At 46.1% G+C, this 25214-nt stretch overlaps 2 protein-coding genes across 3 annotated transcripts in view; one reads left to right on the top strand and one right to left on the bottom strand.

Annotated features, from left to right (window-relative positions):
* SLC16A2 (solute carrier family 16 member 2) overlaps positions 1-25214 on the bottom strand; it is a 149349-nt gene that overhangs the window by 85263 nt on the left and 38872 nt on the right. The gene's annotated exons all lie outside the window — the stretch shown is intronic.
* Positions 24392-25082, top strand: LOC117360631 (40S ribosomal protein S8-like). Its single transcript, XM_033944703.1, has one exon. The coding sequence runs from the start codon at positions 24407-24409 to the stop codon at positions 25031-25033; it is 627 nt and encodes a 208-aa protein (XP_033800594.1). The 5' UTR covers positions 24392-24406; the 3' UTR covers positions 25034-25082.

The following is a 25214-nucleotide window of genomic DNA, read 5'->3' as shown; positions in this document are numbered from 1 at the left end:
CTTATTCGCGTTTTTTCGCATGCTGACTCCGCCCCCCAAAATTACATCATGAGATGATTTTCAGCAGGCGCAGGCTGCCCGTTGCTGCAGAGTCTTGTCAGTCGCAGGGCTTTGGTGCCTCCCGATCTTTGCCGGAGGCATGTGAGCGTGTCCCCCACCTCTTCTTTCTCCTGTGTGTAAAATCAGAGCGGACAGTGAATGGAGCCGGCCACAGATGAGATTTAAATAGTGCAGAGCATGGCTCGGGGGGCTCCCACTGCCGGCCTGGAGGAGAGAATGGAGAGCAGAGCCGTCCCTTTCCAGTGCATTCATGGGCAGCTGCAAGGGAGAGCGCCGAGGGGCTTCACACTGAAATGGGGCCTGGAGCACAGGGAGCCGCTAATCGTGTCCAAGGTAAGCAAGAGGCGGGGAGGCGATCGTTGGTGCCGGCCCGCCAAGCACGCAACAGTGTGTACTTTCCCCCTGCTCAGGAGCTCTTTTAAATCCCCGTAGTAGTAGTAAAGAACCGGGGAACGAGTTTTAAAGAGCCCCCTTGCCCTGTACCTTCTTGCAAACATAAGAACATAAGAAATGCCTCCGCTGGGTCAGACCTGAGGTCCATCGCGCCCAGCAGTCCGCTCACGCGGCGGCCCAACAGGTCCAGGAACTGTGCAGTAAATTTCTATCTATACCCCCCTATCCCCTTTTCCAGCAGGAATTTGTCTAATCCTTTCTTAAACCCCAGTACCGTACTCTGCCCTATAACGTCCTCTGGAATTGTATTCCAGGTGTCCACCACACGTTGGGTAAAGAAGAACTTCCTAGCATTTGTTTTGAATTTGCCCCCTCTCAACTTTTCTGAATGCCCTCTTGTTTTTTTATTTTCTGAAAGTTTGAAGAATCTGTCCCTCTCTACTCTCTCTATGCCCTTCATGATCTTGTAAGTCTCTATCATATCCCCTCTTAATCTTCTCTTTTCCAGGGAAAAGAGTCCCAGTTTTTCCAATCTCTCAGCGTATGAAAGGCTTTCCATCCCCTTAATCAGTCATGTCGCTCTCCTCTGAACTCTCTCGAGTAATGCCATATCCTTCTTAAGGTACGGAGACCAATACTGGACGCAGTACTCAAGATGTGGACGCACCATTGCCCGATACAGCGGCAGGATAACTTCTTTCGTTCTGGTTGTAATACCTTTCTTGATTATACCTAGCATTCTATTCGCTCTCTTAGCGGCAGCTGCGCACTGTGCTGTCGACTTCATTGTCATGTCCACCATCACCCCCAAGTCCCTTTCTTGGGTACTCTCATTCAGAAACATCTCTCCCATCTCATAATTATACCTCGGGTTTTTGCTTCCCACATGCAATACTTTACACTTCTCAACATTGAATTTCATCTGCCATCTCTCTGCCCATTCCCCTAGTTTGTCCAAGTCCCTTTGCAATTCTTCGCAGTCCTCCTTTGTCCGAGCTCCACTAAATAGTTTGGTGTCGTCTGCAAATTTTATTATCTCACACTTTGTCCCTGTTTCTAGATCATTTATGAATATGTTAAAAAGCAGCGGCCCGAGCACCGAGCCCTGCGGAACACCACTCGTGACCTTTCTCCAGTCTGAGTAGTGGCCCTTCACCCCTACCCTCTGTTTCCTACCTTCTAACCAGTTTCTGATCCATCTATGCACATCTCCGTTCACCCCATGGTTCTTCAGTTTCCGGAGTAGACGTTCATGAGGCACCTTGTCAAAGGCTTTCTGGAAATCTAGGTATATGATGTCTATGGGGTCTCCTCTGTCCATCTGTTTGTTAATTCCTTCGAAGAAGTGCAGTAAGTTAGTCAGGCACGATCTTCCCCTGCAGAAACCATGTTGGCTGGTTTTCAGAAGTTCGTTTCTTTCCAAATGTTCATTGATGTTTCCTTTTATCAGTGCTTCCGCCATTTTCCCCGGAACCGAGGTCAGACTCACCGGTCTGTAGTTTCCTGGGTCACCTCTTGATCCCTTTTTAAAGATGGGCGTAACGTTGGCTATCTTCCAATCCTCCAGAATCACACCTGTTTTCAGAGATAGGTTGCAAATTTGCTGCAGTAGTTCCGCTATTTCCTCCTTTAGTTCCTTCAGAACCCTTGGATGGATTCCATCCGGACCCGGCGATTTGTCAGTTTTTAGTTTTTCTATCTGCCTGCGCACATCATCAAGGCTCACTTCCATGGATGTTAACTTTTGTGCTTGATTTCCCTTGAAGATTTGTTCAGGTTCCGGTATGTTGGTTGAGTCTTCGCTTGTAAATACCGACGAAAAGAACATGTTAAGTCTTTCTGCGACCTCTTTCTCTTCCTTCACCGCTCCCTTCCGGTCTCCGTCGTCCAGCAGTCCCACCTCCTCCCTACCGGCTGTTTCCCTTTAATATATCTAAAGAACGGCTTGAAATTTCGTGCTTCCCTGGCTAGCCTCTCTTCATACTCTTTTTTGGCTTTTCGAACCACACGGTGACATTCTTTTTGATACTTTCTGTGATCTTTCCAGTTTCCCTCAGATTTGTCCTTCTTCCATTTTCTGAATGAGTTTTTCTTATTGCCTATCGCTTCCTTCACTATTTTAGTTATCCACGCCGGGTCTTTTGTTCGACTCTTGTTGCACCCTTTTCTGAATTTGGGGATATACAGATTTTGCGCCTCGCTCACCGTATCCTTGAAAAAGGACCAGGCATGTTCTACCGTATGCCATTTTTTGGAAGTGTTCCTAAGTTTCTTCTTTACCATTCCTCTCATTGCTTCGTAGTTTCCCTTCCTGAAGTTAAAAGTTGTCGCTATGGTTCTCTTTCCTTTCAGTATTCCTATTTCCACTTTGAACTTGATCATATTATGATCGCTGTTTCCCAACGGTCCCACTACTTCCACTTCCTTTGCAGGTCCCTTTAGCCCATTTAGGATTAGATCCAGAGTGGCATTTCCTCTCGTCGGTTCTCTAACAAGCTGCTCCATGAAGCAATCTTGTACAGCCTCCAGAAAGTCTGCCTCCCTAGCGCATCTTGAACTTCCAAGACTCCAGTCTATCCCAGGGTAGTTGAAGTCTCCCATAATAGCTGTGTTACCGCTTTTGCATTCTCGCTTCATCTCGGCTTCCATTTCTTCATCGATTTCTCCAGTTTGTCCGGGTGGACGATAGTATAGACCTATCTTTGTTTCAGGCTCTTTCCTTCCTGGTATTTTAACCCATAGCGATTCTAGCTTGTTGGCCATCTCTGCTGTGTCCATTCTTGTCGATTGTATGCTTTCTTTTATGTATAGTGCTATTCCACCGCCTTTCTGTCCTAATCTGTCTTGGCGATAGAGTTTGTACCCCGGCAGTGCTGTATCCCATCTGCTTTCCTCATTCCACCATGTTTCGGAGATTCCAATGATGTCTATGTTCTCTGCAATGGCCATGGCTTCTAATTCTCCCATTTTGTTACTTAGGCTCCTTGCATTAGTATATATGCAATTTAGCTCCTGGAATTTTGTTGCCTTCATTTCCTTTCCCTGTGCTTCTGTCTTTAGATTCTTCTCTATGGTTAGGATCTTTCTAATCTCTTCTCCTTTGTTAGTCGACTCCTGTAATTTGTCCCTTGTTTCATCCCAGCCTTTTTTCTCCTTAGTATCTTCACGAGATACCTTTTTCCGAATCATCGACTCTTGGTCGACTGTCGGCTTTCCCCTTCTTGTTAGTTTAAAGCCTGTTCTATTCCTCTCTTGACCTTGTTTGCTAGAAGTCTAGTTCCCGCAGCGCTCAGGTGCAGTCCATCTCTCCTGTAGAGCTTGCTCTTGCCCCAGAACGTCATCCAGTTCCTCACGAAGTGGAATCCTTCTTCCTCACACCATCTCCTCATCCATGCATTTATTGATTGTAGTTCCTCTTGCCTTTTCACATCTGCCCTCGGTACCGGTAGGATCTCTGAGAACGCTATCCTCTGGGTCCTCATCTTCAGCTTCCTTCCCAGAATCTTGAACTGTTCTATCAGTGTATTTCTTCTGTAGTCCCTCCTGCTGACATCATTCGTCCCGATGTGGATCATTACTGTGGTCTCTTCAGTCTCCGCTCCTTCCATGATCTTTCCAATTTTGTCCACGATGTCCTTGGTTCTCGCTCCTGGGAGGCAGGTCACCAGTCGGTCCTCTCTCCCTCCTGCTATGTGGCTGTCCACATGCCTAAGGATCGAGTCCCCCACTAGGATCGCTGACTTTCCCTTCTTCAATGTTCGCTTCAGTCTCAGGTCGATGTCTTCGGTATGCTTCTCTCTTTCTTCCTCTGGGCATCGACTGGTCAATTTCTCGCCTTCGTGTGTTTTTCCTCCGGGGGTGTCTTCTTTGTGGTCTTCTGTTTCTTGCTCTCCCTTTTTTTTCCCCTGAGATTATTACTGTACACTACTGCATTCGCGGTTTCAATAGTAAAAACGCTGACTTTTACAAAAAATCACGAATAACTGTTGAAAAAGTTATTTGCAGCTATGTTCTACGCATCCACCGCGAATACGGAGGGAGAAGTCTAAAACCCAAGGAGTAGCAACATTCCATTCAGAATCCTAAAGAATAGCAAGATTCCGGAATCCCAAAGAGTAGCAACATTCCATTCAGAATCCTAAAGAATAGCAAGATTCCGGAATCCCAAAGAGTAAGAAAAGATTCCAGAATCCCAAAGAGTAGCAACATTCCATTCAGAATCCTAAAGAATAGCAAGATTCCAGAATCCCAAAGAGTAAGAAAAGATTCCGGAATCCCAAAGAGTAGCAACATTCCATTCAGAATCCTAAAGAATAGCAAGATTCCGGAATCCCAAAGAGTAAGAAAAGATTCAGGAATCCCAAAGAGTAGCAACATTCCATTCAGAATCCTAAAGAATGGCAAGATTCTGAAATCCCAAAGAGTAAGAAAAGATTCCAGAACCGCAAAGAGTAGCAACATTCCATGCTACCAATCCAGGGCAAGCAGTGGCTTCCCCCATGTCTTTCTCATGTTGTCCATAAATTTCATTCTTTGGGATAGTCCACCTTTGGTCCATCTGGTTGCCAGAGATAATGGAGAGTGAAAATAACTTGCCCAACTTCCCTGGTTACCCAGTTTCAGGAGAGAGAGAGACCTTCTGGCCAGACCCAATGCTATTTGTCTTCTTTAATTCTACCCATTGAAACTAGTGCTTCAGATCCCATAATGCATCAGGACAATGTTGTCAGAAATCCAGGACTAGCTCAAAATTCTCCCTCCTGGCAGTTCTCTATCTAAATATTAAGCTGCTCTGCTTGAGGCATGTGTTTGCCTACTCCTCGTGCTTACTCACAAGCTATGAGGGTGATTTGAAAAGTTTGGTAAAAAAAAGCAAGTTAAACAACATAGTCTCATGGTCCAGCAAGTTTCCAGTTTTTTCTTATTATAGGAAAAATAGCTTACAAAAAACCTGGAAGCTCGCTGGTCCAAGAGCATAGCCTTGATGGAGACAATGTTGTTTACGGCAACTTGTCTTTTAACCAAACTTTTCAAACTACCCCAATATTACTCCTATCATGCCTACAGTTACTATAGGCTCTGTACTTTTCTCTGCTTCCTCTGGAGAGGTGAAATGTGGGGTAAGGATATGAATTTATTTCTTTATAACCCGCTCCGACTAAGCAATTTTAGAATAAATAACTGAGGGCTGCGAAAATAGATGACTTTCAGATGGTCTTCAAATGTATGTTTACCTAGGACCCAGTACAGTGTTAATCTACCCTGGGTTTACAAAGAACGTCAAATTCGAAAAAGAATACTTCCAAGGGAAAAGCTGCAAAAACCAGTTAGCTTAAATTTTAGATTCCCGATTCATGAATAATTAAAGCTTAAGTGATAACACCTTAAAAAAAAATAACTGAAAGCTGTTGCACAAAGAAGAATACTAAGCGGAAGAAGAGATTTGGAAAGGAATTCCAGAAGAGAGTTGCCAGGCAAAAAGCTCCTAAAAAGAAATGCAAGAGCAGGCAAGAAGATCAAGAAGAGAGGTGCCAGATCAACCAAGAAGTTCAATAAGAGAGGTGTCCTTCTTGCTGGAAACATGTGGTGGTTTTCTCCATCCCTATAAAGTCCACTCTTGACCCAACTTTCTTTGCTAACTTTCATCACATCTCCAACTTAAGATCGGTTTTCTCATCGACACTACAAATGTCCTACATCCCTTGCAAGTGGACTTCCATAAAGGACATAGGTTCTCGCCCTACACACTGCTAACTGCGCCAACCTGGACCACCATGGCTCTGTCATCCTGGTCTCTCGTGACCCTCAGCTTCGCTTTGGACACCAGATATTTTCCTGTTCCTTCTAAATTTGAGCTGCATTGAATGCTCAATTTATGTGATAGAACTACCAGCCATCGAGACTCTTGACAAAGGCACAGATACCGAAACACTGTCAGTGTCGAGTTTTCGAGTCCTCACAGTGCTACTATCAATAAAGTGAACTTTGAACTTTACACCTGTGGCTGAATTATGTTGGACATCTCATCCTCACGACTCCTTTGTTGTGCCTTGATTGTCTCGTCATTGAGGCCTCCTAGGGCTCCCTTTTTGGTGTCTCTTTAGATCCATTTCAGCATTTGGTAGTTACTTGACCTTTCAGCTAGTGTGTCCCAAGGCTCCATTCTAGCACCAAATTGGTTCAACATCTTTTAAATCTCTGTTTCTCACTGTCCTTTGCAATCACAGTTGCACACCCTATTGTTATGCAGATGATATTCAACTTTTTTGCCATACCACTGATTCCTCTACGTCTCAGTTCTTGTCTCACTAGCGTCTCAGTCTGGCGCAAATCCAATCATCTCGCCCTCAATGCTTCTAGGTGTGAAGCCAGCTAAATAGCACAGAGCTGGCTATCCACCGATATTCAGCAAGGTAGGGAGAACGAGAGGGCACTCTCTAAAATTGAAAGAGGATAGATTCTGTACAAAAGTAAGGAACTTCTTCTTCCCCCAGAGAGTGGTAGAGAACTGGAACGCTCTCCCGGAGGCTGTTATAGGGGAAAACATCCTCCAGGGATTCAAGACAAAGTTGGACAAATTCCTGCTAAGCTGGAATCATTTAGAGCACTGGTCTTTGACCTGGGGGCCGCCGTGTGAGCGGACTGCTGGGCACGATGGACCACTGGCCTGACCCAGCAGCAGCAATTCTTATGTTCTTATTTCCTACAGAATATCCCATTCATGTGACATAGTTGGTCACCGTCAATATTTATAACCCGGCCAGTTAAGTACAGCAGCCAGAGAGACCTGTCTGAAAAGCAGGTCTATATCAGCTTAGAAACATAGAAACAGACGGCAGATAAGGGCCACGGCCCATCAAGTCTGCCCACCCCAATAACCCTCCCCCACCTTTGCCTTTGAAGAGATCCCACGTGACGATCCCATTTTGTCTTAAAATCAGGCACGCTGCTGGCCTCGATTACCTGTAGCAGAAGATCATTCCAGCGATCAACCACCCTTTCAGTGAAGAAGTATTTCCTGGTGTCACCGTGTAGTTTCCCGCCCCTGATTTTCCACGGATGCCCTCTTGTTGCCGTGGGGCCTTTGAAAAAAGAAGATGTCCTCTTCCACCTCGATACGGCCCGTGAGATATTTGAACGTCTTGATCATGTCCCCCCCTCTCTCTGCGTTCCTCGAGTGAGTATGGCTGCAATTTTTTTCAGCCATTCCTCATACGGGAGATCCTTGAGTCCCGAGACCATCCGGGTGGCCATTCGCTGGACTGACTCAAGTCTCAGCACATCTGTGCGGTAATGCGGCCTCCAGAACTGTACACAGTATTCCAGAAGGGGTCTCACCATGGATCTGTACAATGGCATAATAACTTTGGGCTTACGGCTGACGAAACTCCTACGTATACAACCTATGATTTGTCTAGCCTTAGATGAAGCTTTCTCTACTTAGTTGGATATGTTTCAGCTGGCCAATAAAACCCTAGAATTTCAATGCCAGTCACTGGATACGGTGCTGCATTGAATTTATGGGTTTACCGTGGATGGTGAGAGACAGCCAGCTATCGCCTGTGGTTTGAATATCAGGTGGATGGTGTTTTCCTGACTTGTGCAGGGAGACCCTGGAATTACCCTGAAATTCTTTATGTGATTTCCTTCTTAAATATTTAGTAAAATTACAAAATGTGCGTTATCTATCTTATGATCCTAAACAACTAGTTTAGTTTAGTTTAACTAAAATTATTTCTTGATGGTTGGTCGCTTGTTCTGTATTAAAAGAGGCCCTGCGGTCCTGGTTAGGTGATGTGCTGTTAGGCCAATTTCTAAAAGTTCTTTTTGACATGAAAATGATTTCCTTTATGTCTTTCTCAAAGTTGCTGAAGCCTTCTCCCCCCCACCCCCTCTCCAGTATTGGGGACTGCAGAGGAGATATTATTTCTTGTGAATTTCATTTTCTGACAAGTTGGATGTTTATTCATTCATTTCTTGTAATTGTAATTACAAATCCAATAAATATTCAACAAGAAGCCTAGTAGGAGGAAGTTAGGCCCCCACCTGCCCAGGTGATGTTGGAGAACTGAGTGTCCTGCTGCCAGGATTGAGACAGGGACCCATCATCCAGTTTCCCCATTTCTTCTTATGAGCTTTTGCAGTAGGTCCCCAAAATAAATGGAAAATAATGGCAGAATGATAAGAGTTGGAAAGATAAGAAGAGTAAAAATGAGACAAAACCCAGTAGTTCTACAAAGACAGAGAAGCAAGAACATAAGAACATAAGCATCGCCTCTGCCGAGTCAGACCATAGGTCCATCGTGCTCAGCAGTCCGCACTCGCGGCGGCCCCCCAGGTCCATGACCTGTAGTGTTCTTTCACTTAAGACATTTTATCCTTTATAGTACCCCCTCTAGCTATACCCCTCAATCCCCTTTTCCTTTAGGAACATGTCCAACCCCTTTTTGAAACCCAAAATCGTACTCTGCTCTACCACCTCCTCCGGAAGCGCATTCCAGGTATCCACCACCCGCTGGCTGAAGAAGAACTTCCTAGCATTTGTTCTGAATCTGTCTCCCTTCAAATTTCTTGCGTGCCCTCTTGTTTTTGTTTCCCCCGCCAGTCTGAAGAATCTGCCCCTCTCCACCTTCTCTATACCCTTTATGATCTTGTAAGTTTCTATCACGTCCCCTCTAAGTCTCTGTTTTTCCAGAGAAAAGGCAATGATCAGAACAATGGTACGGTATGCCATGACTTAACAATAAAAGAGCTGGATAGACGTGAGGGAAGCCACTTTTTGCCCTGGATCGGTAGCATGGAATGTTGCTACTCTCTGGGATTCTGGAATGTTGCTACTCTTTGGAATTCTATATGGAATATTGTTACTCTTTGGGATTCTGGAAGGTTGCTACTATTTGGGGGTTTTGCCAGGTACTTATGACCCGGATTGGTCACCGTGAAGACAGGATACTGGGTTAGACGGGCCACTAGTCTGACCTAGTAAGGCTATTCTTATGTGAACCAGATTAAGAAGAGCCCCAAAATAAGAGAGCCCTGGCAGTGAAGGGGGAGACCAATTTTAGGCATAAACATTTAACTGCCTTCCATCAAGTCCTGGCAAACTGCACAAATCAATTGTTCAGACAGTCCAGAACTAAAATCGCAATGGCTAATTAAAGGAAGAACACTTCTTCCCAGAAAACTACTGACCAGTACCAAAGTTACTTATAACCTACAAGTCATTCAGCTCAACAAGTGTAGATAGAATCTATGATCATGCAAACTTTGATGACATACTGGTGAAAGTAAAGAAACCATCACGGAGCACGGGAACCAGAGGCCAGCTGAGGATGAATAAAATCATCCTAGCCAGCTGTAGAAAACAGTGAAACCTCTGCATAGTATGGATTGATTTGTAAGCCAGCTTTCCACAACGAACCTTGGACAGCATATGTGTCAAAACCATCATGAATTATGAAGTTGAACCATTTGAATACTTCAGGGAGATTTCCTGTCCGTGCTCTGGTTCGGAATCCTCTCATTAACTCGTTAGGCTACAGATTTGGCTTTAATCCTAGAGACCTTGATGGTTTCCAGATAACATCACACTTAGGGTCCCTTTTACTAAGACGCTATTGCACAGCTAGCGGGGTTTTACCGTGCGGTAGACAGTAGCGCAGACCCACGCTTTTGATCCTGCAAGAAAAAGGCAGCCGCTGCAGGACTCGTGACCTGGCGACTCGCCACAGCCACATTCACAAATCGTCTTGCACGTTTGCCGCCTACGGTGTACCCAGCACCATAAGGATAAAGAACAGCCACCGTAGGCTCTTGAGAAAGGCAGGCTTGCCGAAACACTGCCAGTGTCGAGTCCACTTGTTGATACCGTGCTGTTCTTATTTTTTTATTTATTTATTTTTGTTTATTCAATTTTTCCATATCGTTCTCCCAAGGGAGCTCAGAACGGTTTACATGAATTTATTCAGGTACTGGTGGGCTCACAATCTATCTAATGTACCTGGGGCAATGGGGGGATTAAGTGACTTGCCCAGGGTCACAAGGAGCAGTGTGGGTTTGAACCCACAAACTCAGGGTGCTGAGGCTGTAGCTTTAACCACGGCCCAAAATGTAGTAAAAGTGAGCCAAGTATAGGACAATTGAGCCATTGTGACATCACTAATGAGGTTGGATCTTATTGGTGGACTGAGGCATTATGACATCACAATATCAGCTCTGGTTACCAAAGACGGAAACTTTTCACTCTATTTATATATTCAATTGTCTCTACTGTTCTGCCAGGGGAGCTCAGAATGATTTAAATTAATTTATTCAGGTACTCAAGCATTTTTCCCTGTCTGTCCTGGTGGGCTCACAATCTATCTAATGTACCTGGGGCAATGGGGGGATTAAGTGACTTGCCCAGGGTCACAAGGAGCAGTGTGGATTTGAACCCACAACCCCAGGGTGCTGAGGCTGTAGCTCTAACCACTGCGCCACACACTCAGCCACAGACTCAGCGCTTTAACCACTGCGCCACACACTCAACGCCACACACCCAGCGCTAAGTGGTTGGCATCTTTTGCCTCACGACTTCCCTTCTTCGACTGCCGTCTCTGTCGCTGAGACCAGCGCCGGCTCTTCTCCGAGCACGGGGACTGAGTGTGACATGGGCGGCGGAGGTGACAGCTTAATGCGGGTTTTTACCATGTGCTAGCTGTCCCGACTGCTGATAGCACAGCCGAATTTACTGCCACGTCAAGAGGCGGCGGGAAGTAGAGCAACATTGCCCCTGGAATTTCTGATCTCAACAAACAGCACAGCTCCCTCCTAATCCCTACCTACAACCGGAACCCCCCCCCCCCCCCCCCAACATGGCCACAGCTCCTCTGATCCCAAGAGCAGGCATCTTTGATCCCCCCCTCCAAACAAGGCCACACACTCCTGATGTAGTTCAACACCCACAGGCGGCAAACGTGCGAGACGATTCGTGAATGTGGCCGAGGCTAGCCTCCAGGTCAAGAGTCTTGCAGCGGCTGCCTTTTTCTTGCAGGATCAGTAGCGTGGGGTCTGCACTACTGTCTACCACACATTAAAACCCTGCTAGCTGTGGGAGGGGGGATCCCACACGGCATCCAATTTGGGCCCTGCGAAGCAGATGCTGAGCATGTCCCCGGCCCCACAGCATTTACCCTCAGGTTCTGTAATTACCCCATGGTTATTCTGATGTCAACAGGGCCAAAAAGAAAATGATTTCTAGTCGTATGGTAAGTTTACCTTTCGAAAATAGGCATTTTCTTACTGCCGACTTTGGACGTCTAGCGCCATACGTCCAAATTGGACTCAGACGTATGTTTTGAAAATGGCCCTCCAAGTGAACATCTACCCGACTCATAACAAGGTTATCACTCCCCTTTTCTTCTGATTTCCAATGGATATCTGCCACACATTCAGCAAGGAACCTCACTATCAAGCAGTTTCCCTGAAGCACCAAACTGGATCCCTGACTGTGCAATTCTTGTGTCTCAGGCCAGCAAGAAGCCTGCACCAGGAGGCAACGGTAGTCTAACACTTTCCCTGACCCTCCCAGTTGGTCCTCCGACTCTGGTAAGCTGAATGCCCACCCCATCACACACATAAATATTGCGGCGGCAATCTCAAAGAAAACAATTCTACACCAAAACATAAGGATGAACAAAGAACCAGTACTATATGCCTTACGTACCTCACCACGAGGACAGCCTAATTTCTCTTGCTCCCCTGGGGTCTGGCCAATTACAAGAAGAGCAACCAAACCAAGCTTGATCCAAATCCTCCTCTGCACACATATGGAAAAGTGGCTAACGTGCCTCTATTTTCCTGAAAAACCTGAAACCAAAACCAATACTGAATAGGGTTTAAACACCACAGGATAGACAGAAGCTATTAATCAGTTTGTAATTCTTATATTTTCCTAAATGTTTAGAATTGTATATTGGCAATATAAGGATCTCAAACAGTTGGGGATAAATACAAGGAAACCCCTTCATGCCCACAAGGTAATGCATCCCATCAGTATATGTTGGGATTGTACATCCCAAAAGCTGAGCCTCATTGAAATACAATTTCTATAGGCCTTCAGGCATACCTAACTGTATCATCAGATCAAAATACTCAAGAAGTATTTAGGTATAAAAGTGAAGGGAAAAAATTGGCTTCCATTCTTGAGTGGACAGTTACACCAATATAGGGTTGCCATATTTTACATTTGTAAAATCTGGACCCCCCTAGACCCGCCCTCCAGGCCCGCCCATCCCCACCCTGTTATGCCCAATCCTGCCCCTAATCCCGCCCTAGCCACTCCCCTGCTGCTTGCTCAACACAATTTCAGAGGAAGCTTTTCAAAACCCGGACAAATTACCAGACGTCTGGTAACCCTATAGCAGGGATCTCAAAGTCCCTCCTTGAGGGCCGCAATCCACTCAGGTTTTCAGGATTTCCCCAATGAATATGCATTGAAAGCAGTGCATGCACATAGATCTCATGCATATTCATTGGGGAAATCCTAAAAACCCGACTGGATTGCGGCCCTCAAGGAGGGACTTTGAGACCCCTGCCCTATAGCAATGAGTAGAAGGGATTACAGCAGCACACATGACAAACGAGGCAACATAATCTGCAAAGCAAGGAAAGTAAGCTCCTCAAAGAGCCTGCCAACCAACAAGGGGAAACAATTGGATAAAGCAAAAAATTTGGTGTGAAATGCAGGGAAGTTCCATAAACCATTAGTGGAGGAAAAATCTGACACCGAAATGGTTCAGAAGAGGTAGCTTCATCCGAAGGACAACAGATAATTGTAGCACAGGGTACAGGACTATAGACAAAGTAATCGGTTCAACACACAGATGCAGTTTCTGTAAAACAGAACTGGAAATGGTTATTCGTCTTGCGGCCGGGCATGACGTGCTAATGTCAGAAGATTTGTATACAGAGAATCTCAATAAAGGAACCATGACTCATTCACTGTGCAAACACTAGAGCAGGACCAGAAAAACATTGGGATTGTAAGCCTGATAGAGCTGCAAAGAAGTTGCGATCCCTCAGGCAATTCCCTTTCCAAGGGATAAATAACTTGGCACCGGAAAACCAGTCACTTGTGCTAAAGTAGAAAAACACAAGAATGGCTTTACCGACAGAAGCGTTGGTACGGAGCAATTATTCTGGACGACACAGAAGACAGAGAGAGAAGATTCTCACATATCAATAAATGCGACCAGAGAACAAGAAAGGGTGGCAAACAATTATAATTGATCAAAAAAGAATTTCCGACTGCACTAAAGAGGTTCAGGCTCTTCAGCTTGGAAAAGAGACGGCTGAGGGGAGATATGACAGAAGTCTACAAAATCCTGAGTGGTGTAAAACGGGTACAAGTGGATCGATTTTTGACTCCATCAATGAAGTTACAGGGAAATACTTTTAAAACCAATTGGAGGAAATATTCTTTCACTCAGAGAACAGTTAAGCTCTGGAACGCATTGCCAGAAGTTTTGGTATGAGCGGATAGCATAAGGTTTGGACAAGTTCCTGGAGGAAAAGTCCTAATGGGCTACTGGGCTTGATGGACCATTGGTCTGACCCAGTAAGGCTATTCTTATGTTTTTATTAACGTATATGGTTTAAAAAAAGGTTTGGACAAGCTCCTGGAGGAAAAGTCCATAGTTTGTTATTGAGAAAGACATGGGGGAAGCCACTGCTTGCCCTGGATTGGGGGCATGGAATATTGCTACTCTTTAGGTTTTTTCCAGGTACTGGTGACCTGTATTGGCCACTGTGGGAATGGGCTACTGGGCTTGATGGACCATTGGTCTGACCCAGTAAGGCTATTCTTATGTTCTTATTAACGTATATATTTCAAGTTTCTTCATGGCTTGATATACCGACCATCACATGTATCTGGACGTTTTACAATACTAAAAATTAAAAAGGTCTAATATATATGGGTTTAAAAAAAGGTTTGGACAAGTTCCTGGAGGAAAAGTCCATAGTCTGCTATTGAGACAGACATGGGGGAAGCCACTGCTTGCCCTGAGATCAGTAACATGGAATGCTGCTATGGGTTTCTGTCAGGTACTTGTGACCTGGATTGGCCACTGTGGAAACAGAATATTGAACTAGATGGATGATTAGTCTAACCCAAAATGACTATTCTTATGTTATTTGTTGCCTATATACATTAAGGGGCTCATAATCAAAAAATAAAGATGCCCAAAAACCAACACAAGTTGGCACTTGGACGTTCTAATCGCTGGAATGTCCAAGGGTTGATTTTTGAAGCCAACTTTCAGGACTTCCAGTGATGCGTTTTGCCCATTGTGAATCCAGAGTTCCAGGTAGCGTGTTGGGAGGCGTGTTATGGGCGGGGTTTGAGCAGAACTTAGATGTTTTGGGTTAGATCTGTTTTAGAACTATCTAAGTGCCAAAAAAGTACCCAAACTTACCAGATGACCACTGGCAGGATTACATAATGACACCCCCCATACTCCCCCAGTGGTCACTGACCCCCTCCCACCCCACAAAGATCTGAATGAAATAGTACATACCTGTCTCAAGAACAGCAGCACTTGGTATCGGAAAGTCTAGCAGAGTCTATGCCTTCCCGTTTGCGCCCTGAAGGGGTGTGTGTGGGGGGAACCTACCCCCACTACACTCGTGCTCTCGTTGAGGGGGGGGGAGTGTGGGAGAACCCCCTACTACACTTACACCTCGCGCTCTGAGCACTTACAACTTTACAATGACGCACTCAGGGGGGGTGTTCAATGCCGATGCGCTCTCAATTACAACATTGCCGCAAATCCCCACCCCACACTACACTTACAATTCCGCCTCGACAATTCCCCTCCCTTCATGGAAACATAGAACCTGACGGCAGAAAAGGGCCACGGCCCATCTATTCTGCCCACACTAATGGCCCACCCCCTAACTACTTCCATGAAGAGATCCCACATGCCAAATAGAAACATAGAACATGACAGCAGAAAAGGGCCACGGCCCATCTAGTTTGCCCACACTAATGGCCCACCCCCTAACTACCTCCATGAAGAGATCCCACCTGCCAATCCCATCTTTTCTTAAAATCTGGCACGCTGCTGGCCTCAATTACCTGTTGTGGAAGATTATTCCAGCGGTCAACCACCCTTTTGGTGAAGAAATATTTTCTGGTGTCGCCATGAAATTTCCCAGCCCTGATTTTCAACGGATGCCCTCTTGTTGCCGTGGGTCCTTTAAGGAAAAAGAGATCCTCTTCCACCTCGATACGGCCCGTGACATCTTTGAACGTCTCAATCATGTCTCCCCTCTCTCTGCGGTCCTCGAGTGAGTACAGCTGCAACTTACCCAGTCGTTCCTCATACGGGAGATCCAATGCCTATGTTGTGAAGATAGATTGTGGATGGCCCCATCTCACTGGAGCATCATTCTTTGGTCATTAGAAACATAGAACATGACGGCAGAAAAGGGCCACGGCCCATCTAGTCTGCCCACCCTTATGGCCCACCCCCTAACTACCTCCATGAAGAGATCCCACATGCCAAATAGAAACATAGAACCTGACGTCAGAAAAGGGCCACGGCCCATCTAGTCTGCCCACCCTAATGGCCCACCCCCTAACTACCTCCATGAAGAGATCCCACATGCCAAATAGAAACATAGAACCTGACGTCAGAAAAGGGCCACGGCCCATCTAGTCTGCCCACCCTAATGGCCCACCCCCTAACTACCTCCATGAAGAGTTCCCACATGCCAATCCCATCTTTTCTTAAAAATCTGGCATGCAGCTGGCCTCAATTACCTGTTGTGGAAGTTTATTCCAGCCATCAACCACCCTTTCGGTGAAGAAATATTTTCTGGTGTCGCCATGAAATTTCCCAGCCCTGATTTTCAACGGATGCCCTCTTGTCGTCGTGGGTCCTTTAAGGAAAAAGAGATCCTCTTCCACCTCGATACGGCCCGTGACATACTTGAACGTCTCAATCATGTCTCCCCTCTCTCTGCGTTCCTCGAGTGAGTACAGCTGCAACTTACCCAGTCGTTCCTCATACGGGAGATCCAACGCCTATGTTGTGAAGATAGATTGTGGATGGCCCCATCTCACTGGAGCATCATTCTTTGGTCATTAGAAACATAGAAACATAGATCATGATGTCAGAAAAGGGCCACGGCCCATCCAGTCTGCCCACCCTAATGGCCCACCCCCTAACTACCTCCATGAAAAGATCCCACATGCCAAATAGAAACATAGAACATGACGGCAGAAAAGGGCCACGGCCCATCCAGTCTGCCCACCCTAATGGCCTAACTACCTCCATGAAGAGATCCCACATGCCAAATAGAAACATAGAACCTGACGTCAGAAAAGGGCCACGGCCCATCTAGTCTGCCCACCCTAATGGCCCACCCCCTAACTACCTCCATGAAGAGATCCCACATGCCAAATAGAAACATAGAACATGATGGCAGAAAAGGGCCTCGGCCCATCTAGTCTGCCCTCCCTAATGGCCCACCCCCTAACTACCTCCATGAAGAGATCCCACATGCCAAATAGAAACATAGAACATGACGTCAGAAAAGGGCCACGGCCCATCCAGTCTGCCCACCCTAATGGCCCACCCCCTAACTACCTCCATGAAGAGATCCCACAAGCCAATCCCATCTTTTCTTAAAATCTGGCACACTGCTGGCCTCAATTACCTGCAGTGGAAGATTATTCCAGCGGTCAACCACCCTTTTGGTGAAGAAATATTTTCTGGTGTCGCCATGAAATTTCCCAGCCCTGATTTTCAACGGATGCCCTCTTGTGGCCGTGGGTCCTTTAAGGAAAAAGAGATCCTCTTCCACCTCGATACGGCCTGTGACATGTCTCCCCTCTCTCTGCGTTCCTCGAGCGAATACAGCTGCAACTTACCCAGTCGTTCCTCATACGGGAGATCCTTGAGTCCTGATACCATCCTGGTGGCCATTCGCTGAACCGACTCAACTCTCCGCACATCTTTTTGATAATGCGGCCTCCAGAATTGTACACAGTATTCCAATTCTGCGTGCACTTGTTGCTGCGCGCATTTGACGGAGTTGAGACATTCCAGGAGCTGGGATTGGGGGCGGGTTTACATGTATCCACGTTTGAAAATTCATCAGCTTGCCCATATAATAACTGATCAGCAAAAGAAATCAACTCAGAAATGTTGTGTACACTGAAAAGCAGGGGCATGCATTGATACGAACAGAAGAGATGAGGGGGTCCATCTCTCCCAGAATCCTGTTTCCAACACTGGCCAGTCCAGGTTACAAGTACCTGGCAGGACCCCAAAAAGCAGCAAGATTCTGTCTTACCTATAAGAATTACTGCTGCTGGGTCAGACCAGTCCATTGTGCCAAGCAGTCCACTCCCACGGCAGCCCTTAGGTCAATGACCAGTGCCCTGAGTCTAGCCCTACCTGAGTACGTTCTGGTTCAGCAGGAACTTGTCTAACTTTGTCTTGAATCCCTGAAGAGTGTTTCCCCCTATAACAGGGATAAGCTGTGATTTTTCCCAGGTCTATTTTGGCCTTTTCCTCCAGGAATTTGTTCAAGCCTTTTAAAAACTCAGCAACACTAACTGCTTAACTTTATGCTGAGTGAAAAAATAGTTTCTACTGTTTGCTTTAAATGTGCTCCTACGTAACTTCTTGGAGGGTCCTCTAGGCCCTGTACTTTTTTAAAAGAGTAAACAATCGATTCGCATTAACCCATTGTTTCGAGCAGGGGTAGGGAACTCCGGTCCTCGAGAGCCGTATTCCAGTCGGGTTTTCAGGATATCCCTAATGAATATGCATGAGATCTATTTTCATGCACGGCTTTCAATGCATATTCATTGGGGAAGTCCTGAATACCCGACTGGAATACGGCTCTCGAGGACCGGAGTTCCCTACCCCGGGTGTAGAGTAAAGCACACGTACACTTTTTGTTCCAAAACTTCATCGAAGGCTACCCAGGAAAATATATGGTGCCATAATATCCAGCGAATTCAAGAAGGAAGCTGTTTTAGGCACAAAGCAAGTACACTGGCAAGCGTTAATAGCAAACTAAAGAGATTGAAGTCATATCCAACATATCGTGGCTTAAGAATAAGGGTCGCTCCTAAACTAAAACTAAACTAAACTAAACCTTAGGTTTGTATACCGCACCTTCTCCGCAATCGTAGAGCTTGGCACGGTTTACAGAGCTGAGATAGAAACTAAACTAAACTAAACCTTAGGTTTGTATACCGCGCCATCTCCACAAGCGTAGAGCTCGGCACGGTTTACAGGGTTAGATTGAAAAGGAGCGACAATGAAGGGTTATAGGAAAGGAGCTAGGAAGATAAAGAGGGACAGGGTGCCAAAGAGCTCCTGTTATGATATACAAAACTGGCCATCAAAAATAGCCAAGGTGGCAAACAAAATCTCATCCAATTATCATGTCACTAAAGCTAAGAAGGGTGTCAGGTCAAAAGCGCGCCGGGACAAAGGCGCACCCAGACAATTGAGCGCAGTACGGAGGCGCATGCCGCTCAAAATGACTGTTTTTAGGGCTTCGACGGGGGGGTGTGGGGGGGAACCCCCCCACTTTACTTAATAGACATCGCGCCGCGTTGTGGGGGCATTGTGGGGGGTTCTAACCCCCCACATTTTACTGAAAACTTAACTTTTTCCCTGTTTTTAGGGAAAAAGTTAAGTTTACAGTAAAATGTGGAGGGTTACAACCCCCCAAACCCCCCATAACGCCGGCACGATGTCTATTAAGTAAAGCGGGGGGGTTCCCCAACAAAACCCCCCGTCGGAGCCCTAAAAACAGTCATTTTGAGCGGCGCGCACCTCCGCGCTGCGCTCAATTGTCTGGGCGCGCCTTTGTCTTTCGCGCCATTGCCTATGAACCGCTAAGAAGAATACTCATCAATGTATCGTGGGTCATTCTTATCTTTCAGATCCAGAGATATCTCAAATCATATGTTCTCCCACTGCTTCTGTGCTCTGTTTGCTCATCAATGCTGCAGTCATGTCAGCCTATACATCTTTTGCCTTTCAGAAGGTTTGGGATAAATGGAGGACCTACATTTGTGGTCTGTGTCATCACCTGCCTCTATCCTCTGCTTTATGTGGGTAAAACTCAGAGAAAATTGAGAATGTACCAAACTGAACAGCAGTTAGGTCCTTTATTAAATGGACTTGGGGAAGTCCACTGCTTATTCCTAGGATAAGCAGCATAAAATATGTTTTATTCTTTGGGATCAAGTAGGTACTTATTAGAGAATGACATGGTGGTTGTTACCCACGGCTAGTCACGGATAACCCGCCAAAATGGTGACAAAAAAAAAAAAAAGGTCACCGTGAGATCGGGGACAAGGCCATTCACCGCCCCATGGAGCGGTGAATGGTGAGCACGCGTGGTGAACGAGCGTGCGGTCCGGCAGCCCCCTCTCTCCCGCCGGCCATCCAGCCATGCATTTCCCTCCCTTCCTCCATTACCTTCTCTTGTGGCAAAACTGGAGATTTCTATAAGGCTATGCGCTGTATTACATTCAGCCAGAGCCTTGAAGTCATGTCGCATTGCCTGCTGGAAAAGTCTCCTCTGACGCAACTTCCTGTTTCCGGTTGCATCAGAGGAGACTTTTCTAGCAGGCAATGCGACGCGACTTCAAGGCTCCGGCTGTAATACAGCGCATAGCCTTATAGCAATCGCCAGTTTTGCCACAAGAGAAGGTAAGGGAAAGAGAGAGAGGGAGGGAAATGCATGGCTGGCCGGCGGGAGGGAGCTGCTGGACCGCATGAAGGGTGCTAGGGGTGGGGGGATGGACAGGAGAAGACGCTGAAGCAGCCTGAACGGAACTGGAGAAGAAAGAGAGGGGAGAAGACGCTGGGAAATGGGGAAGAGACAGTGGGGAGAAGACGCTGAGAAATGGGGAAGAGGGAGTGGGAGAAGACGCTGAAGGAAAATGGGGAACAGAGAGTGGGGAGAAGATGCTGGAAGGGAAGAAGACAGAGATGCCAGACTATGGGGGAGCGGAGGGAAGAACATAGGTGCCAGACCAATTTGGGGGGAGGGTGAAGGGAGAGGCACAGTAACAGAGCAAATGGAAGACGCAGAGAGAAGACAGACAGTGGATGGAAGGAATTGAATGGGAAGATGAGGAAAGCAGAAACCAGACAATAAAGGTAGAAAAAAAATTTTCTATTTATTTATTTTGCTTTAGGATAAAGTAGTATATTAATTGTGTTTATAAAAATGTATAAATAAAGCCCTGCCAGCTGAACATCTCTTTCTCTAGTTCAGCAGCCAGAACTTTGATTTATAAGGAAGAATAAGTAAATATTGCAGTACCTAGGCTTGTATGGATGCTGTGTGAACGGGGACGGGGCGGTAAAGGGTCGGCGGGGACGGGGCGGTGAAGGGGATGGTAGAGACGGGGAGGTGAAGGGGACGGCGGGGACGGGGCGGTGAAGAGGATGGTAGTCCGGGGATGGGGCAGTGATGGGGAAAGAATTTTTCACCGTGTCATTCTCTAATACTTATGACCTGAGTTGATCACCGTTGACAGGAATACGGGGCTTGATGGACCTTCGGTCAGTCCCAGTATGGCAGCTCTTATGTTCTTATGTCAGCTGAGTATAGGGCAATCAAGCCACATCACTGATGAGGTTGGCTCTTAGGCATTGGTGGAATGAGGTATTATGACATCAAAATCTCAGCTCTGAAATGTTGCTAATCTTTGGGTTTCTGCCAGGTGCTTGGGACCTGGATTGGCCACTGTTGGAAACAGGATGCTGGGCTTGACACCATGGCTCTTCTAAATGCTGGTTTTCAAACATCTAAAACATGAATAGAGCCATAGGCACCTATGAGTCTTTATAAAATACTAGGGGGATAAACTATCAGAAACTGTGGTAAGACTGAAGCCGCAACATTTAGGCTTGCTCAGGAGTAGGTGTAAACGTTTTTGCATAAAATATGCATGTAATATGAGATGATCAACGCATGTATATTGTCAAGCTGGACTTGTACCACCCAAACGTCACACTGAACACCCTTACAGGCTGTGTAAAGACGCACATCTCATAGAAACATAGAAAAAAGCAGCAGAAAAGGGCTATAGCCCACCAAGTCTGCCCATTCCAAGTATCCCCTCCCCTGAATTTACTCCCTTAAAGATCCCACGTGAGTATCCCATTTTTTCTTAAAATCCGTCACGCTGCTGGCCTTTATCACCTGGAGTGGGAGTCTGTTCCAATGATCCACCACTCTTTCGGTGAAGAAGTACTTCCTGGAGTCGCCATGAAACTTCCCTCCCCTTTCAGCGGATGCCCTCTGGAGGTTGAGGGTCCCATGAGCCAGAAGATATCATCTTCTGACTCGATGCGTCCCGTGATGTACTTATACGTTTCAATCATATCTCCCCGTTCTCTTCTTTCCTCAAGTGAGTACAGTCGCAATTTTTTAAATCTTTCTTCATACGTGAGATCCTTGAGCCCCAAGACCATCCTGGTGGCCGTTCGCTGAACCGACTCGATCCTCAGCACGTCCTTTCGGTAGTGTGGTCTCCAAAACTGAACACAGTACTCCAAGTGAGGCCTCACCATGGCTCTGTACAACGGCATCATAACTTCAGGTCTCCTGCTGACGAAACCTCTGTGGATACACCCCATCATTTGTCTTGCCCTGGAGGAAGCCTTCTCCACTTGATTGGCAACCTTCATGTCCTCACTAATGATCACCCCTAGGTCGCGGTAATTCTAATCAAAGCTCTTTTGCGTTCAGAATAGAAAAGATACCTTTTGACATTTTTCTCTTCTGCATAATTTTGTTCCCATCATGCTCTCCCATTCATGTTCATATAACACAATTTTCCCTCTCATCTAAGAAAACGATGAAACCTGTGTGGGAATAAATTAGCAGAATGAAAGGAAACTATTTAAATTTATTTATTTTAAAAATTTCTAGCCCACTTAAACCTAAGCAGTTTTAAAAAATAGAAACTGTATGTCAGATTATGACTAACATTCACCTCAACCAGTCTAATCTCGACATAGTAGATGACGGCAGATAAAGACCCAAATGGTCCATCCAGTTTGCCCAACCTGATTCAATTTAAATGTTTAAATTTTTTCTTCTTAGCTATTTCTGGGCAAGAATCCAAAGCTTTACCCGGTACTGTGCTTGGGTTCCAACTGCCAAAATCTCTGTTAAGACTTACTCCAGCCCATCTACACCCTCCCAGCCATTGAAGCCCTCCCCATCCCATCCTCAACCAAACGGCCATAGACAGACACAGACCGTGCAAGTCTGCCCAATACTGGCCTTAGTTCAATATTTACTCTTATTTTCTGATTCTAGATCCTCTATGTTCATCCCACACGTTTTTGAACTCCGTCACCGTTTTCCTTTCCACCACCTCTCTCGGGAGCGCATTCCAGGCATCCACCACCCTCTCCGTGAAGAAGAATTTCCTAACATTGCTCTTGAATCTACCACCCCTCAACCTCAAATTATGTCCTCTGGTTTTACCATTTTCCTTTCTCTGGAAAATATTTTGTTCTATGTTAATTCTGTTGTACCACAAGGCTCAAGGTGGATCACAATCTTAAATCTAATCTAATCTTAGATTTTTTATACCGATTCATCCCAACAGAAGGGCTTGACTCGGTTAACAAAATATTAATAAAATTATACAGGAGATTAGAACAGAAACTATCCCCATCTTCTACGAAACCGCGCTAGCGGTTTTTAGCGCAGAGAGCTGCGCTGAATGGCCTGCGCTGCTCCCGATGCTCAAGGAGTTCCTATGAGCGTCGGGAGCAGCGCGGGACATTCGGCGCAGCTCACCACGCTAGAAACGGCTAGCACAGTTTTGTAGAAGAGGGGGTATATCTTTTAGGCCAGAATTTTATCTTTTATGATTATTTGGAAAAGAAGGATCATTAGTAAATTTCTGAAATAACTATGGACTCCTTTTAATAAGGTGCACTAGCGGTTTTAGCGTGCGCTTCAATACCACAAACGCTAAACGCTAACGCCTCCATAGAGCTTGCATTAGTATTTTTCGTTTAGCGCGCTAAAAACGCTAGCGCACCTTAGTAAAAGGAGCTGCGCTAGCGGTTTAACGCAAGTAATAGCGCGCGCTAAATCGCAGGATGCGCTAGCCGCTACTGCCTCCTCTTGAGCAGGCGGTAGATTTTGGCCAGCGCGGGGGGTTAACGCGTGATGAAAACTCGCGCGCGTTGATCCCGCTAGCGCAGCTTGATAAAAGGAGCCCTATGTCTTCAGTACTTTACGAAAAGTGGGTAGATGAGAGAGAACTCTAATTATAGAAGGAAGGTCATTCCAAACTTTTATGAATAAAAAGGAAAACGATCGACAAAAATTGCCATAGTTTTAAATCAGAGAGATAACCCCTCCTCATCAGGGCTGTGGAGTCGGTAGATAAATGTTCCGACTCCGACTCCTCAGTATTTTGTGCTTCAGACTCCGATTCTGACTCCAGTACCCGAAATTTCCTCCGACTCCGACTTCTCGACTCCAACTCCGACTCCACAGCACTGGTTAATTTTCAGATCGTTAAAATGGAACGTCAAGTTGAGAGAAATGAGCATTTTCGACACCACCTTCTTTTTGCTTTTAATCAAGGTTCTAAGGCCGCAGAAGCTGCTCCCAACATTTGTGCTGTGTATATAGTGGGTGCTAGAGCTGAAAGAATCGCTCGTGATTGGTATGCCAAGTTCAAAAATGGAGTCGGTAGATAAATGTTCCGACTCCGACTCCTCAGTATTTTGTGCTTCAGACTCCGATTCCGACTCCAGTACCCGAAATTTCCTCCGACTCCGACTTCTCGACTCCAACTCCGACTCCACAGCACTGGTTAATTTTCAGATCGTTAAAATGGAACGTCAAGTTGAGAGAAATGAGCATTTTTGGCAGCGAGCGCCGGAAGATGGGTATCTCGCGGGACAACTGGCACAAGCGCCGCAAGACCGGAGGCAAAAGGAAGCCCTACCACAAGAAGAGGAAGTATGAGCTGGGGAGGCCCGCCGCCAACACCAAGATCGGTCCCCGTCGGATTCACACAGTTAGAGTCCGAGGTGGCAACAAGAAATATCGAGCTTTAAGATTGGATGCTGGGAACTTCTCTTGGGGCTCTGAGTGTTGCACCCGTAAGACCAGAATTATTGATGTGGTATACAACGCATCCAATAATGAGCTGGTGAGAACCAAGACATTGGTGAAGAACTGCATTGTTCAAATCGACAGCACCCCTTACAGACAGTGGTATGAGGCCCACTATGCCTTGCCTCTTGGACACAAAAAGGGAGCTAAGTTGACTCCTGAAGAAGAAGAAATCCTGAATAAGAAGAGATCCAAGAAGATTCAGAAGAAGTATGACGAGAGGAAAAAGACAGCCAAAATCAACACCCTCCTGGAGGAGCAGTTCCAGCAGGGGAAGCTACTCGCCTGTATAGCCTCCAGACCTGGGCAGTGTGGGCGTGCAGACGGCTATGTCTTGGAAGGAAAAGAGCTGGAATTCTACCAGAGGAAGATCAAAGCGAAAAAAGGCAAATAAAGTCCACTCTTCCAACAAATAAAGCCCAAATACCTGATAAAAAAAAAAAGAAATGAGCATTTTCGACACCACCTTCTTTTTGCTTTTAATCAAGGTTCTAAGGCCGCAGAAGCTGCTCGCAACATTTGTGCTGTGTATATAGTGGGTGCTAGAGCTGAAAGAATCGCTCGCGATTGGTATG

The sequence above is a fragment of the Geotrypetes seraphini genome, chromosome 5 (genome assembly GCF_902459505.1).
Source record: "Geotrypetes seraphini chromosome 5, aGeoSer1.1, whole genome shotgun sequence".
Lineage (NCBI taxonomy): Eukaryota > Metazoa > Chordata > Amphibia > Gymnophiona > Dermophiidae > Geotrypetes > Geotrypetes seraphini.
The sequence above is the reverse complement of the archived record's forward strand: the minus strand, read 5'-3'. Positions and strand labels throughout refer to the sequence as shown.